Source organism: Chionomys nivalis, chromosome X (genome assembly GCF_950005125.1).
Source record: "Chionomys nivalis chromosome X, mChiNiv1.1, whole genome shotgun sequence".
Lineage (NCBI taxonomy): Eukaryota > Metazoa > Chordata > Mammalia > Rodentia > Cricetidae > Chionomys > Chionomys nivalis.
The window spans coordinates 69,356,522-69,372,598 of NC_080112.1; the positions used below are offsets into that span (position 1 = coordinate 69,356,522).

The window sequence follows — 16,077 nt, forward strand, 5'->3', positions numbered from 1 at the left end:
GGAGCTTTTCCAGAGCCGCAGAGCTGGCTTTTCTCACATCAGAGCTTTCCTTGTCACTTCCTTCCTTCTACTCTGGACTCCCTTTCCTCTCAGCGTCCCAAGGCTTCTTGGCCTAACAATAACCACGGAGTGGAGGCAGAAGTGTCTGAGGAAGGCTTAAGTAGTTTTCTACTATTGCCAGTTCTGGGGTTAAGTCTCACTGGTGATGTAAGAAGGTCGACTATGAAATAGCCATTTCAGGGCCTAGAGGATCGGAGAACAATGGTCCCGATTCGGATATTTAATAGATCTAGATAGATGCTGCCCTCTTCCTTGGTCCCCTGCAGGAGGCAGCACTTCTCGCACCCTGCCCAGAAGCCCCTTCGGTCTGTTCTGTTGCTGTCTTTACTTCTGGTGGCCCTAGCTTAGAGCAGGCTTAGGGACCCATTGAGCATCTCACTGCAACTCCCTCTTGGAAGTGGGGCGGGGTGGAGTGGGCAGAAGACAGCCTGAAATTGGCGACAGGGGGACAGGGGATCGTGCTTCTCAGCTCTCCAGTGGTCCAAATCTCAGCCACCTAGACCAGGGTAGCAAGTACCCCAGAGAACGGGGGAACTGTGGCTGAGCTCGGGGGGGTGGGGGGCGCCTCTGCTTCTGTTCCTTTAAGGAGCGGCTGTTTAGCATTCCTGCTGCTGCCACTGCCGCTGCCTGATTCTGTACGCTGATTGGCTGGAATCAATTGAGAAGGGAGCCAGGGAGAGATGCTCTTGACTCCACTCAGATCCATCCTGGGGACCTGAGCAGAAGAGGTTCTCACCGCGCCTAGTCTTTGCCTGGGCTCCCGCTTCTTCTTTGCCGCTGGGCCTTGGCCCAGAAGCCACAACGGGCGACACGGAGCCACCAGTGCTGGAGGGGGAGCCGTGGGCTCGGGGCAGCGTGGGGGCAGAGGCCCCGGGACGCCCGCCCGGCCCCAGGCCCCGCTCTGCCCGGGCACCCCCACGGGTGACCCCCCCATCCTGGTCTGAGCAGTGCGAGTGTGCTCGGGAGCCCGGTGGTGGTGGCGGCGGCGTGGAAACTGGCGTGGGCTGGGGGGTCCGAGCCGCGGGGGGCAGTGCCATGCACAAGCACCAGCACTGCTGTAAGTGCCCCGAGTGCTATGAGGTGACCCGCCTGGCCGCCCTGCGGCGTCTTGAGCCCCCTGGCTACGGGGATTGGCAGGTGCCGGACCCCTATGGGCCAAGTGGGGGCAATGGGGCCAGCTCCAGTTATGGAGGCTACAGCTCGCAGACCCTGCCTTCACAGGCAGGGGCTACCCCCACCCCTCGCACCAAGGCCAAGCTCATCCCCACAGGCCGAGATGTGGGGCCAGTGCCCCCTAAGCCAGTCCCCGGCAAGAGCACCCCTAAACTCAACGGCAGTGGCCCCAGCTGGTGGCCCGAGTGCACCTGTACCAACCGAGATTGGTATGAGCAGGTAAGCATCAGCGGATGGGCGGGTGGTGGGGGCTGGTGGGACAACCCAAAAGGACTAGGGATTGGGGTCTAGGAAGTCTGGGAAACAGTAGGGATTGCTGGGGCTCCAAGTCTATGGACCCTGAGCCTTAACACTGCGGCTGACCAAAAAGATAGTGTTGCAAATATGTACATCCTTGTGTGTCTGTTTAGGGGTCTCCATTTGAAGGGGATTGGGAGGAGCTGTTTGTGTCGGGGGTGATGGTATGGCGGAGGGGCACATTTTCCAGTGTGGGGGATTTGGGTTTGTCTCAGTGCGGCGAGGGGGGGAGGTTGGCAGTGTCTCTGTGTCTGGCAGGGGGCGGGAGGTTCTGCGGGGGTTGTATGTGGTGTGTGTCTCCACAGGAGGGGAGGAGGGGGCATGGTGCTCTGCGTAGGGGGGGACATATGTGTTTGTATGTATGTTGGGGTGTGTGGAGGAAAGTAATGGAGCTTGTGTGAATGTATGTAGCGGAACCCATGTGCGGGACTGGCTGAGCTTCATCTCAATACCATGAGTCCCTCTCCGTCCCAGTCCCTTTGTGTGTGAACGTGCACATGGATGTGCGAGGATGTCTCTCTGGATGTGGAGGTGGCTCTGTAGACGAGGCTGCAGGAGTAGTTGTGTTTGCCTATGTGTGTGTCTCCATGTATATGTGTGTAAGCATGTGGTTTCGAGAGTGTACACGTGTGTGTGCCCGCGCACGCGTGTGTATATATGTGTGTGTGTGTTGTCCCTGGTGAGAAGCGCTTGACAGGAAAAAGAGGGGAGGGGGAGGAGGCGAGACACGTCCCAAGCAAGGCTGAGAGGCTGCTGAGAAGGACAGACTCTTTTGTCCAAGCCGCTTGCTCTGAAGTGTGTGTGCTGGTGGGGGGTGAGGGGTGGGAGGTGTTAAACAAGTCTCCTTGCTCCAAAGCAGGCTTATTGCCTGAAGCCAGGGGAAGGGTAACTGCCCTAGTGCAGGGTCTTCCTCGAGTGGGGCATGGCCCTTGTAGGTACCCACAGATGTGGGAGAACTTAGCTCCCCAGCTCTGTTTGGCACAGCTTGGGAGCCCCTGGGTGCTGGGCACAACTCCGGCTTCCACTCCCAGCCTGAACTGCCAGCTTAGAAAATGGAAGGAGCATCTGTGGGAGAAGCAGCAAAATGGAGGCTGGGCCGGCAGAGCCAGGTCTCTGGCATGCATGGCGGAGGGCCTCTCTAGTTCTGCAGCCCCCAGGGTGGAAAGAGAGGAGGAGGTTTTGCCATTGATGGCCATGTGCTGACTGCCCCAAGCTGGTGACCATTCTGACCATCCCTGTCCTCCTCTGAGGATGGGATGTGTTTCCACCTAGAAGAAAAAGAGGGGGTTTCTTGGAGTGAGGGATCCTATGTACTGCCTTTCTGTCTGCCTACACCTCTTCCTGTGTCCCCTAGCCTTGGTTCTTTGCCCTCTCCAGTGAATCCCCTCTCCTTTGCTTCTCCCTTACAAACACATGCTCATGCTTGGCCTGCCCAGTGGGAGATAGGTGCCAATTCCAGGGCTGGGCCCATTGGGTACCATTTCTTTACCCAGACTGATCTTTGGGTGGCAAGGGTTCTGAGTGGGAGTGGGACCAGGTCTAGAGGGTAAGCTACTGGGAGCTGAGATCTCCAGGTACCACCCAAACTGAGCTTGGGGGGGGCATGGCTTGGCACATGTGGGCACACATGGTGCACCAGGGGCACGAAAGAGCTGCATGGATTTTCTTTTCCTCTGTAGTTATTGCATTGTACTTCAGTCAGCTGTGTTGGTCTGGGGGTGGGGTCTCTGAAGAGCCAGAGGTTGTTTTCCTCCTGGGACCAGGATGAGGCTGGAATCCTACCACTGACTCCTTAAGACCACAGAACAAGAAGGAGGGAATAAGGGCGGGATGGCTAGTCAGCACTCTTGAAGCCAGCCCTGCAAAGGATGGGACTGGGAAGGGGGAAGCAGAGCCGGATAAGCAAATGAGCCCTCACCCTTTCCAGCTGTTCTCCCCTGTGGCGGAAACTTCCGAAAGGCGCAAGACGGCCATTGAAATCTGGATTAGTGCTGGGACACATGGGGAGAGAGACAAGGGGGCTTCTTCAGTCTTGGAAATGAATGCGGGAATGAAGAAGCAGGTGTACTTGTCTGGGCAGAGTCAGATTCCCATTGGAAAACCGGCCACAAGCTTGTCCTGTCAGTCAGGCCACGTCTGTGTGCTGCTGAAAACAGCCTGTGTTTTGGGAATCATTCTCTTGCCTGTCTTCTCATGGCCACTGTGTGTTAAAGATCACATGTTCTGCTTCAATGTCTGTGGGCCATCAGGTTCTCCTTCATGGGGAATTTTGCCTACTCCAGTCCTGTCCTACCCCTGGTTTGTCCTTAGACTCCTGACCAGTTCCCACCCCGACCCTTTCTTCTGGGACACAAAGGATTCAAGTCGAAAGTCCCTTGGGGGAAAAATGGATTAGAATTTTTACTCCCATCCATTTGAGAACTTGAATTTCTGGAACCTTTGAAGAAAGTGTAAAAATAGGGCTTCCAAGGTACTCTGACAGAAATAACACGGAGAAGGGATGAGTAGCCAAAATGCCACTGGCCTTGAAGCCTCCTATAATCCAAAGAGCACCTACACAGGTTTTACACCCTAACTCCCAGTGTGCCCTTAGGCACACCCTACAACCTCTCTAGGTCTTAGTGTCCCCAGCTGTCATGTGAAAGTGGTTGGCTAAGATGGTGTCTGCTGTCTTCCCGTATCTGACATTGTGGGAATGTATGATCCCGAAGTCAGGGGGAGCTGTGGTTCAGAAACGGAGAGGTTCCCTGGCCAGGCTTCTGGGCACTTCCTATTGATGCTGGGTGTGGTATGGTTTGCCCACCATGCTCCATCTCTGCCATCCCCCTTAGGCCAGCCCTGCACCCCTCCTAGTGAATCCCGAGGCCCTGGAGCCCAGCCTATCGGTGAGTGCACCACTGATTGGCTCAGTCTCAGACAATTGATCTGGACTAAACAAGCTGCTGGCTTTGGACTTACACGGTTGAACGCAAGGGGAGGGGTGTGCTCGCTTGGGGTCAGCCTGTCCCCATCTGTGCTCTAGTGATATCCTGTGGTGTGTTTGAGATCTTTGTGGGAGCGGGGAAGGAAGCACATGGACGAGAGGGCAGCTGGCTGGGAGGGCAGGAAACTCTGAAGGAAGCACTCTGTGTTCCCTTAGGTGAACGGCAGTGATGGCATGTTCAAGTACGAGGAGATAGTACTGGAGCGGGTAAGTTTTCCAGTAGGGAGGGTGGGAAATGGGAAGCAAGGGTTGCATCCAGGAGAGAGGGGAGGGCCTTGAGCAGCATTTCAAGACTCGCAGGGGAGCCTTATTGAGAGTATGGGGAAACAGGGCCCTCAGAAGCCATATCATTCATCTACCAAATAAATGTTCATTGATTTTTTTTCCTGAGGCCTGGAGAATTGGGGTGGGGGGTTGGTTTGCTGAGGCCTCCCCACCCAAATTGTCAACACAGGCTGAGAAACTGCTAGGTTTCTGATGAATGTGCCCCATCCTACCATGGGACCTGGAGAACCTACTCTGGAACATAGAGGGAGAGGGAGTGCCAAGACCCTTCTTTCCTGTGCTCTCAGAATGAAATGACTATTGCCCTTCCACCCCCTTCTCAGGGCAACTCTGGCCTGGGCTTCAGTATCGCAGGTGGCATCGACAACCCTCATGTCCCTGATGACCCTGGCATCTTTATTACCAAGATCATTCCTGGTGGAGCAGCTGCCATGGATGGGAGGCTGGGGTGAGATGGCCTGGAAGCAGGGCTGTGGGTGGAAGGAGGCGAGAAGACGAGGGTCAGCCTGGCAGCATGATCCTTCTGTTAGGTCAGAGAGGGAAAGGAGAAAGGGAGAGGAGAGGGAGGCTATAGAAGACACGGTAGAGGGATGGTGGCACGGTGTCATGCCTCTCGGGCTTTCCCACAGGGTGAACGACTGTGTGCTACGGGTAAATGAAGTGGACGTGTCCGAAGTCGTGCACAGCCGGGCTGTGGAGGCGCTGAAGGAGGCAGGCCCTGTGGTGCGGTTGGTGGTGCGGCGGCGACAGCCCCCGCCTGAGACTATCATGGAGGTCAACCTGCTCAAAGGGCCCAAAGGTGTGGCCCCCCTGGTTCCTAGCTCTAGCCCCCCACCCCCACCCCCAGGTCCTAGGTCACAGCTGCTCCGTGGGGGAATGGAAGGGAGTGGCCTTCCTCCTAGCACGAGTCCTCCAGTCCCAGCTCATAGTCTTCTTTCTTGACCTCAGGTTTCACCCCTTACTGCCCTTGGGGTGCTAGGCTGGTGTTTGGGGTTCCTGGTGGGAAAGGAGCTTTTGGAAGGGATATTGGGATAGCTGGGAGGGAATCGACTTTGCAATGTAGGAACTGTGCTGATCTCTTTTTGTGGCCCTTTCCCACCTTCCTGCGGGGTGCCGTCTAGGCCTGGGTTTCAGCATTGCTGGAGGCATTGGCAACCAGCATATCCCAGGAGACAACAGCATCTACATCACCAAGATCATCGAAGGAGGAGCTGCTCAGAAGGATGGCCGCCTACAGATTGGGGACCGGCTGCTTGCGGTGAGACAGCCTTCATGGGGATGCCCAAGTGGTAGTGTGGGGAGGGGCAGCCCTGGTGACCCTCTCACAACACCTAAGCCTCAGCAGAGAAGGAGGCATTTCGGAGAATTTCAAGACTATCACTTGAGTTGTGTGTACCCAGGAATCAAGACCCTAGTTCTTTCCATAGTAGGGTTAAGCACCTTTATATCCTTTAGTCCTACCTCACTTGGACCTGTTAGTATACTTAAAGGCCATTCCTTTGAGCTCCCTGGAGAGGTTTCCCTTTCTTAGACCCACCCCAGGGTGTCTCCTCTTCCAGGTGAACAACACCAATCTGCAGGATGTGAGGCATGAGGAAGCTGTAGCCTCACTGAAGAACACATCAGATATGGTCTATCTGAAGGTGGCCAAGCCAGGCAGCCTCCACCTCAACGACATGTATGCTCCCCCTGACTACGCCAACAGTATGTACCCGTTGGTCTTTGGCCTTGGTTTCGGGGGGCCGGGGGTAAAGTGTCTGTACAAATACAAATGCCTGTGTCATAACTGAGTCCAGGCCCCAGCCCTGTGCTTGGGAGTTGGGTGTCCTTGGGCAGGTTCTTTTCGCACCTTTGGTTTCCTCTTCAGCCTAAAGGAGCTAATGATACATATGCTGCCTTCCTCATTGGGCTGGTGCAAGGATCAAATGGGATCATGGATGAGAAAGCCTTTGGAAAACTGTTAGGCTACAGAGATGTGAGGGATTATTATTAGTCACACCCCTAGCCATGCCTTTCTTTGTAGAATGCCTTGACTTCAACTCTTTCTAAGAGGCCCAGGGTTTAGAAAAGGACTGAGGAGGAGGAACCCTGGGGTGAGAGTGGGGGAGTGATAAAGCAGAGGGCTGCGCCTAGGTAATCAGCATCCCTGGGTCGTTTTTTGCACCTGAGGTAGGATGTATGGAAAAATCCTTGAAGGGGGTTGGGAAAAATTCCATAGTGGGGGCATCTCTGGACCATTTTCTTTCTTTTTCCACCTCAGCTTTCACTGCCTTGGCTGACAACCACATAAGCCATAATTCCAACCTGGGTTATCTCGGGGCAGTCGAGAGCAAGGTCACCTACCCTGCTCCTCCTCAGGTGCCCCCTACACGCTACTCTCCCATTCCAAGGCACATGCTGGCTGAGGAAGACTTCACCAGGTAAGACCCTATCCTATTCTTTCCACCTAGAGTGGAGTGAGGATGCATTTTCTGGCCGGCAACAGTGAGGCCTTGGGACTCTAGGAGGGGGCAGAGGTGGCTGCAAGAACGAGTTCTGCCGTCAGGGGGAGTGCCTAGCGAGTGGCCCAGAACAGAAAAAGCAGATCCGGGGTGGGGTGAAGCATTTAGGGGGCTGGGGGGAGGGGTCGGGCGACGGGGGTTTCCTGCCCTGCGACAGTGGCAATCCTCTCTGCGGTAGCCATACATAATCACTGAGGAAGGTCTTTCAGCCCACGGGGTTGGCGGGACTCTGAGAGACCGCCAGGCCGGCCCGGACCGCGCGGGGAAGGGCTCCGCCCCGTGGTGGTGGCGGCGGGCTGGGGCTGTTGAACTGGTCAGGCCGGCCAGGGTTGCAGGGGGACAGGTTTGCGGGGTGGGGCCCAGGTGGCTGCTGGGCCTGCTGCAGTGGAGACGGAAGGGTAGGCTGAGCCGGGGAGAAGCAGAGGAGCCATGGAGAGGGCTCGCAAGTTCTCAGGCTCAAGCTTGGCCCTGGGTTTGGGCACGGCCTCGGCTTCGGCCTGGAGGAGGGCCTCGCAGAGGTGGGCCTGGCCGCTCCGCTCCCTGCGGTCCGGAGGGGATGCCAGGTAGGGAGCATCGCACCCCGAGACTCGGAACAGCAAGAAAGGAAGAGGCTCACTTGAGACCTGGGCGAGGAAAGAAGTAACAGATGAAGATGGCAGGATGGGACAACGTGCTGGGGAGTGGGGCGAGTTGTAGAGATACACATGTGCAGAGAATTCCGCTCACCTGGTGGCACTATGACCATTTAGAGACAGCTTCCTTGCATATGGCCAGTTTTAGTCAGTTTTTTAAAGGAATATATTTGTCTCCTCTCTTCAGTGTAGCCCTTAAGCACCATTTCGGGACCTGGGATTTTTTTCATCTCTGTCTTCCACACTGGCCAGCGGTAGCTGTTAGGTTGTTGGGGGAGGGTAGAAAGGGTCCTAAATTGGAGGGTGGGACTTCAGAGCTTTGGAGCAGCAGGTGTAGTGGAAGTATCTTTTGGATGGTGAGGGCCGTCAACCCAGGGTCACTCCACTGCCCTTAATGGGTTTCTCTTTCAGCCTAGGGCCTTTCACAGACCAGAAGACTCTGGGGGAAGACAAGCGAGTGAGCTGGGAAATGTGGGCTCTAGAGTTCTGGCTGAGGTTCTCTTGACCCGAGAGTGCGGAGGAATGTCCATTGGGAAATTGACTAGGGCGCTTTAGGAAGAGGAACTGAAACTTGGCACCTGCCATACCAGAGCAGCCAAGCAGGTTTCAAGAGCCAAAGGGGAAAACAGGGTATCACATATAGAAGCCCAAGTCTTTTCCTACAGCAAGTATGGCTCTCATGACAGACTGGTCTTCGCAGGGTCAACTGTTCTTGTCATCCTTGGTCCTGACCTCCCTGTCATGTCTTTACTCCTTTCCCTCCAGAGAGCCCCGCAAGATCATCCTGCACAAAGGGTCTACAGGCCTGGGCTTCAACATCGTAGGAGGAGAGGATGGAGAAGGCATTTTTGTTTCCTTCATCCTGGCAGGAGGCCCAGCCGACCTGAGTGGGGAGTTGCGAAGGGGAGACCGGATCTTATCGGTGAGACAAAGGCGATGTGGGAGGATGGGTGCTGTGCCAAACTAAAAGGGAGGAGGGGAGCCTTTGTGTCCGCCAAGAAATATTTCTTGAGATGAGGGAAGGGCTAAGAACTGAAGAAAATGTAAATTGTCTTTATAAATATCTTTAATGAGGGAAAAGGGACCAAGACTTGTGCTTGAGGAAGAAATGAATGTCCCTGAATCTTAAGTTTGATTGGCATTTGACTTCCACAAAAATAATTATTACACTAGTGATAGGCCCAATTTGGGTGGGGGCAAGGATGGAATTTGGGGAAAACAAATCCAAATCGGCTGAGAGATGGGCTGTAAGCCCCTTTCTAACTGCTATGATTCTTTCTTGCCATTGGGGTGACTCACAGCTCTCTCTTTGGACAGGTAAACGGAGTCAACCTGAGGAATGCCACTCATGAGCAGGCAGCAGCTGCCCTGAAACGGGCTGGCCAGTCAGTCACCATTGTGGCCCAGTACAGACCTGAAGGTAAGGGAAGACGGGAAGACGATTTGAAACCTATACTTAGTGTTGGCTTTTCCTACCAAAGGAAACAAAACCATTTGACTAAATCTGCGGTCCTCTAGTGCGGTAACCTCTTATTTCCTTTCCCTTCTAGACAGTGTGGTTGGTTTGGGTGGTTTGGGAGCATCAATCAAGGGGCGTTTAGAGCCTGCTGATGAGGGGTGCAATATTGCACAAAGCCAGTAGTGGGCAGCAGCCCACGGGGAAGAAGCGTCACAGATTTTAGGGCAACTGGAAAAGCCAAGGAGAAGCGGAGGGCTCAGAGGCGGTGATTGGAATTGTGTGCCCTGGAAAAAGAGTAACTCTCGGTTAGAAGGACTTCAGAGAGTAAGAAATCCTAAGCGATCTTGGGTCAAATATTTGTGAATCCCATTTATCTCCCTTCATCAAAATGACTGCAAGACCCGCACAGGCTTTGAAAGGTGATGCTAAACCCTTGGGATGGGGCGCGGTGGGGGGGTTTCAGGAGAAGACTCACAGCCAGATGGAGAAATTTGTTTTCTCAGCTAGCACGTCCTCAGCAGGGGCGAGTGGGCGGGGCCGGCTATACAAACAAAGGTGTTTGATTGGCCGGGGCCCGTGGAGGCCCAGGTGCTGAGGTGAACCATAGGAAGGCGCGCCCCAGCCTGCGAGCCTGCTGGACAACCATTGGCGCGCCGAGCGCGGCCTCCAGCCGCACGCCCCGCCCCCTGACCCTGGCGGAGGGCGACGGGCGCCCCTCCTCCCCTCGCGCCTCTGGCGTCTCCTCCTCCATCCCCTCCCCCTCCTCCCCCTCTCCCCTCCTCTCGCGCGCCCCGCTTTGTGTCCGTGGTCTCCCGCGCGGGACAGAGGGACCGGCCGGAGCCGGCGCTTTCTCGACACTAGACCTGAACTCCGACTGGGCGCCAGGTGAGGTGGGACGGACTGGGGCCAGGCCCCCTCGCAGTCCCCCCTAGCCTCTTCACTGTTCTGTTCTCAGCCTCTTTTCCAACATTGCGCCCCATCTCTGTCCTCTCCCTCGAAAGCCTGAGCTGCGCACCCCGCGGCCCCTTCTCCACCTCCGGGGTTTGCTCGGCCTGCATCTGGGCCGCGAGGGGCTCTCCGTCCACCGAACCCTGGCTGGCTTTCACCTCCGTGCCATCACCGCTTCTCACCCATCAGCTGTGCCCCCTTTTGCCCTAAAGCCTCAGTGTTGCCCACAGCCTCCTTCCTGCTGCGTCCCTAGCTGCCCTCGAGTCCTCACAGGAATTTTCTAAATCATCCCTTTCCCCCATGCGCATTTTCTCTCCCTAACCCTAAGAATGCCGGCAATTAGTTTAGGATTCTCGTGCCCCCTGTCTTCTCAAAGCTTCCATTCGGTACCAGACGTCTTTCGTCCCCCCTCCCTCTTGTAAGGCTGGCCTTTGTCCCTTAGGGCTGCAGCGCCCGGAGTTCCTTGGACACCCAGGCCCTGCAGGCCTGTAACCCATGTGGAGGAAGGGACCTGGTCCTGGCAGGTGCTCCAGTTTTGCGAGCAGAACAGGAGAAGCCAGCCGGGATCCCTGTGACAAAGCTAGGAAGCCTCAAAAGCGACCACCTTTGTCCTTCCTGCCCCTCCCCCACGCTGGTTCCGTGCTTTCTGAGCCCTAAAGAGAGCCGGCCCTGTCACCCTTTACCAGGCTCCTTGGGAGACAGGAGTGAAGGGAGGTAACTAATAGGCGATCTCGTTAGTCTCAGGTAATTGGAAAGAGAGATGCAAATGGACATCTCGACTCCTTCATCTCCATGTTTGGCTTTCAGCTTCCTGACAGGGAATGAACGCACCTTATGGGTCTTGTTTTTTATGAATCAGGCTTGTGCGGTTTGCTTCTCAGGAGAGAATTCGCCTTTGGATTTTTTCTTAGCAACTAATAGTTGTCAGTTTTGGCTCTCAGTTTAAGAGTGGGTTCTGCAAAGGAAATGGCTTCTCATTGCCTGCCTGTCCCCCTCACTGCGAGCTCTCTCTCTCTCTCTCTCTCTCTCTCTCTCTCTCTCTCTCTCTCTCTCTCTCTCTCTCTCTCTCTCTCTGTGTGTGTGTGTGTGTCTGAAGAGCCAATGCTGTTTCGATTTTCTCTCTCATGCTGGGCATATGGAAACAATACTGTGAGTTTGTCTGGTGGTGGTATGCTGGAAACTGGTGACTAACTGTTTCTCTGACTTTTGTTTGGGGAATGCAACTGGTCTGCATAAAAAGCTGTAAGTGGCTAAAGTGATTGCTGCAGGGTTTGCTGCTCTCAGTGTGTTTTTGAGTTTATGACGTTGCCTGAGGAGCTGTCTTGTGGCAAGTCCTTCTTCCACTTGCTGCACAGGGCCTTCCTTTCAGGAATTAGTTGAAGCACTGCTTAGCAATGCCTCCGCAGTCTTATTTTTTCTTTGATTTACTCAATTCAACAGAACCCTAATAAGCCAAGCTTTGTCTTCATTTGCAAATGTATCTTTAGGTACTGGTCGAGACATCAGACATTCTGTATTGAATCCACACTTTTCTTAGATTAAATCCTTGTATTTAATGGTAAGGATTCCACATTGGTAATTTAAAAATACATTAAAAATGGTTCTTTGGAGGATTGCATCATGGTGGCTGCTTGCGAGGTGAATAATTCAAATAAATGTATCTGTTGGCAAAAGTGGCAGAGACTTTGCATACTATTGGCTAAGCAACCGTTCGATTGGATTTCTCACTTAGAACACGATCACTGGAAAGGGTCAGATCACAGTCGGCACCCCTACTGTGCAGACTGGAACAACCCTGGGAGAGTTAGAACTCAAGTGGCCCGAGGTCACACAGGCAGAGTTGCTGAGGGTCAGCAAACCATTTGATTTTGAGGTCCACCAGGGGCACATGCAGTGCTTGTAACAACTGTGACCCAAGACTCGTGCAGAGTGGAAGCCCACCAGGAACTGGGGTGGAGAAATACCAGGGGGCTAGGGAAGGAATGCAGGAAAGACAGATCCGAATGGAAGGGGACTCTGCGAAGGCACCGTTCCCGTGCAGGCTTTGACTACATCATATTTAGCACAAGTGCTTAAAATAGCGCTGACTAATTAGAACAGTCAGGATAAGAACTTTTTCCCTGCCTTTTAAAATGGTTTAGATGAGATATAAGTCATAATAGCACTCACTTCCCACATGTAGGTCTATAGTTCAATGACACAGAGTTGTGCCTGTATTGCCACAGATAAATTTACAACATTTTTATGACCCTCTCTCATTTGAATACATAATGAAGGACAAGCATTGGGGATGTGATAGGCAGTTGCTTCCTAATGTATCTCCCTTGAACATTCAGGGGGCTAGATGGCAACTTAAAATGCTCATACCTTGAGACTTTTTGTAAATGTGTTTGCTTAGTGTGAACTAATGAGGTATAGGAATTGGCTCTCTCTATTTGTGGTTTATATTGTGCCTAGCATGGGTGTCTTACAAAATGTTTTCATGATGGAGTTTTGAAAATATGAAATAGAAATAGAACTGCTAAATGACAAGACACCACAGTAAAAGATGTTATTTAATACTTTCACTTCTGACTGCTCCAAACTGTAGTGGATTTCAAAATCCTACCTGTTAGCTAAAAATATCAAAATGGAAAAATTTAAACAACTGGTACTTGGCAGAGGCTTTCTTCCAAACTCTTTTAAACTGGATAATAAGTCTCATTGACTTATGGAATTATGGCACCAAGGTGACGGTGGGCTTGCCATTAACATTTTGAAATGTACATTTTTTGCCTAGTTACTCTGTTTCAGCCTTTGCTTAAATTGAGCTAGTGTTTTTCTGAAAAGACCTTTTGTTTTTAGAGTAGAAACCTGATGTTCAAATCAAGAAGTCAGTCAGAAATTGATCACCTAAAGTAGCCCAACTGGGGACTGATCCTTTGTGAACAGGTTTTTCCTACTGGAATGTACATCCACATAGGGTAGGAGTATGCCAATCGAGAGAATGACTTTTTCCATTTTAAGGGGCTGAATGGGCTCACCACAGAAACCCTTTCACAGAAGGCCTGAATAGCTAGAGGCCAGGGCAGCTAACAACTAGAATGTTTCAAAGGGTTATTTTTCCCACATCATTTCTCCAAATCTGGAAATGAAGGGTGTAAACATTGCTACCCTATCAGTATGATCTGTCATGAGAGCAGAGCTAAAAGTACATCAAGGCAAAGAAAGTTTGAAATACCTACTACATTCCTAAAGCAAGACCAAGGCGAGGACAAAGATGGCTCCTCAGTAGTGAAAAGGTGGAAAGGCCCCAAATATCCATCAAGCCAAGAAAGGGTAAACAAAATGCACTCTCAGCAGAGACCAGGTTTTTATTTTACCATCAAACATAATAAAGAACTGATTGTCACTACATGCCTGTGAACCTTAAAAGCATGAAGTACTCCCACCAGCACTTGAGAGGCGGAGGCAAGCAGGGATCTATGACTCTGAGGCCAGTCTGGTCTACATAAGAAATTCAGACCAGCCAGGGCTACATAGACCCTGCCTCAAAAACCAAACCAAAACAACAAAAACACAATATAAACCACATATTGCATGATTTTATTTACATATATGGGCCATAAGAGGCAAATTAATGGAAGCAAAGGACCTAGGGCTGTGGTGAAGGGAGGAATGGGAGATTTTCTCTATTCCTCTCCTTTTAATACACAGAGAGGGGCAAGCTTTGGGAGGGTGAAGGTTGAAGATACTTGCTTTCTAGTGTATCTCCCCTGCACAAGTAGGGGTTGGACATCATCTAACCTGTGGACTTGGCACATAGGTTGTTAAATTGCTTTATTTAGTATCACTATGATACTTTTTTTTTCTGAGACAGGGTTTCTCTGTGTAGCCCTGGCTGTCCTGGAACTCACTCTGTAGACCAGGCTGGCCTCAAACTCAGAGATCTTCCTGCCTCTGCCTCCCAGTTCTGGGATTAAAGGCGTGCCACTACCACCAGGCTGTGCTTTTCTTTGTTTTGTTTTTTGAGAAGGTTTCACTTTGTAGCTTTGACTGGCTTGGAACTTGCTATGTAGATCAGACTGGTGTCAAACTTCATAGAAGCATTTGCCTTTGCCTCCCCAAATGCTGGTGGGATTAAGGGTATGTGCTACGACACCCCATTTACCTCAGCTTTTCAGTTCAGGTGATTGTACAATCCTGTCCCCAAAGAAATAGTAGTGGACAAGGGATTTCTGGAAGCGTGTGGGAGGCTCTCCTGCAGAAGCAAAGTGAGTTTCCCACAGAGAGTGATTTTGTTGTGGGAGGGGGGCGTTTCCGGGAGGTGCCAAAAGGTAGAAGTTGTGTTGCTCAATTTTATAGCAAATGTGTACAGGTTTAGGAATGTTAATGGCATAAGTAGGCATTTCTCATTTCTTTTTAATTTTTTTTGTTTTTATTAAGCTATACATTGATATCCAGGACTTTATGTATGTTAAGCAGGGGTGGGACCACTGAGCGACATCTCAGCCCTATCACTCATTTTTTATGACCTTAACAATTTATTTCAGACTACACATAAATGGAACTTAACAGCTTAACCATCATCCCCAAACTTCTTATCTCCCTTAGCCCCAGGCAACCACAAATCTTCTTTCTGATGCTTGTGGGGTTATTGTTTTTTCTGAATTTTTCATGTAAGTGAAATTATATGGCATGTGGCCTTTTGAGACTGGCTCCTTTCACTTAGCACAAGATCAATGCTAATTTATGTTGTAGCATGTGTCGGTACTTCATTTCTTTTTATGAATAAATAATATTCCTTTGCCTGTGTGTGTGTTGTTTTGAGTTGTTTCTACTCTAGAATGATTATAAGTAATACTTTATGAACATTAATATTCAGATCTTTCAATGGACATAAGCATACATATTTCTTGGAAATAGTCTCTGGATTTGGAATCAAGTGAACACTCAATGTTCACCCTTTAGAGGCCTGTCCAGGCTGCTGTCCATTTGTCTAGGCCTGTACCATTTCTGTGTCCTCCCCAGCACTTGTTAGCATTAGTCCTTTTGGTTGTCACCATCCTGCTGGGTGTGAAGTGGTATCTCATTGTGGTTTGGATTGCATTCCCTGATAGTAATGTTGAGCGTATTTCACAGGCTTATTGTTTGCTGCTCAGTTTTGCTCTGACTGGATTCTTATCCTGCTTATAGATTAACTTGAGAATAAATAGAAGGCCCAGCATACTATTGGGCCAGTGATGAGAAGGTACCTGAGGGTAACTAGCTCTCATTCTTATCACCTGAGTGTGCTGCAGGGGTTTAAGACTTGAGTAAAGGTCCTTTAGCTAGAAATGCTGACCTGATGAAAAGATAGGGCCCACCTTTTTGGAGTCAGGTTATTGGGATATAATTCACATGCCATAATACAAGCATGTTCGCTTGAAATATACATTTCAATTGTTTTTACAATTTTCAGAAAAGCATTTTGATCACAATTTTAGAATATTTTCTTGCCTCCCAAAAGCCTTGACCCTAACAGTCACTCCTTGTTTCTCCTTAGCTCTTTCCCTCCAGACAGCCCTAGGCACCTTCTAATCTTTTTTTTTTTTTTTTTTTTTTTTTTGGTTTTTCGAGACAGGGTTTCTCTATGGCTTTGGAGCCTGTCCTGGAACTAGCTGTTGTAGACCAGGCTGGTCTCGAACTCACAGAGATCCGCCTGCCTCTGCCTCCCGAGTGCTGGGATTAAAGGCGTGCGCCACCACCGCCCGGCACACC

The 16,077-nt window shown here is 51.5% G+C and overlaps 1 protein-coding gene across 8 annotated transcripts in view; it reads left to right on the forward strand.

Annotated features, from left to right (window-relative positions):
• Positions 1 to 741: 741 nt before the first annotated feature.
• The window catches only part of Dlg3 (discs large MAGUK scaffold protein 3), a 51,631-nt gene continuing 36,295 nt past the window's right edge, over positions 742 to 16,077 (forward strand). For 4 of the 8 annotated variants that reach the window (XM_057758978.1, XM_057758979.1, XM_057758981.1 and 1 more), the window contains exons 1-10: positions 742 to 1,452; positions 4,362 to 4,415; positions 4,670 to 4,720; positions 5,122 to 5,246; positions 5,428 to 5,597; positions 5,920 to 6,056; positions 6,358 to 6,502; positions 7,059 to 7,218; positions 8,697 to 8,853; positions 9,249 to 9,351. In XM_057758978.1, coding sequence (XP_057614961.1) covers positions 1,096 to 1,452; positions 4,362 to 4,415; positions 4,670 to 4,720; positions 5,122 to 5,246; positions 5,428 to 5,597; positions 5,920 to 6,056; positions 6,358 to 6,502; positions 7,059 to 7,218; positions 8,697 to 8,853; positions 9,249 to 9,351 — 1,459 coding nt within the window. In that variant the 5' untranslated portion in view covers positions 742 to 1,095. Of the gene's footprint in view, positions 1,453 to 4,361; positions 4,416 to 4,669; positions 4,721 to 5,121; positions 5,247 to 5,427; positions 5,598 to 5,919; positions 6,057 to 6,357; positions 6,503 to 7,058; positions 7,219 to 7,658; positions 7,863 to 8,696; positions 8,854 to 9,248; positions 9,352 to 10,165; positions 10,276 to 16,077 lie in introns of those variants that run through there. The other 4 variants (XM_057758982.1, XM_057758984.1, XM_057758986.1 and 1 more) reach the window with 3 other exon arrangements.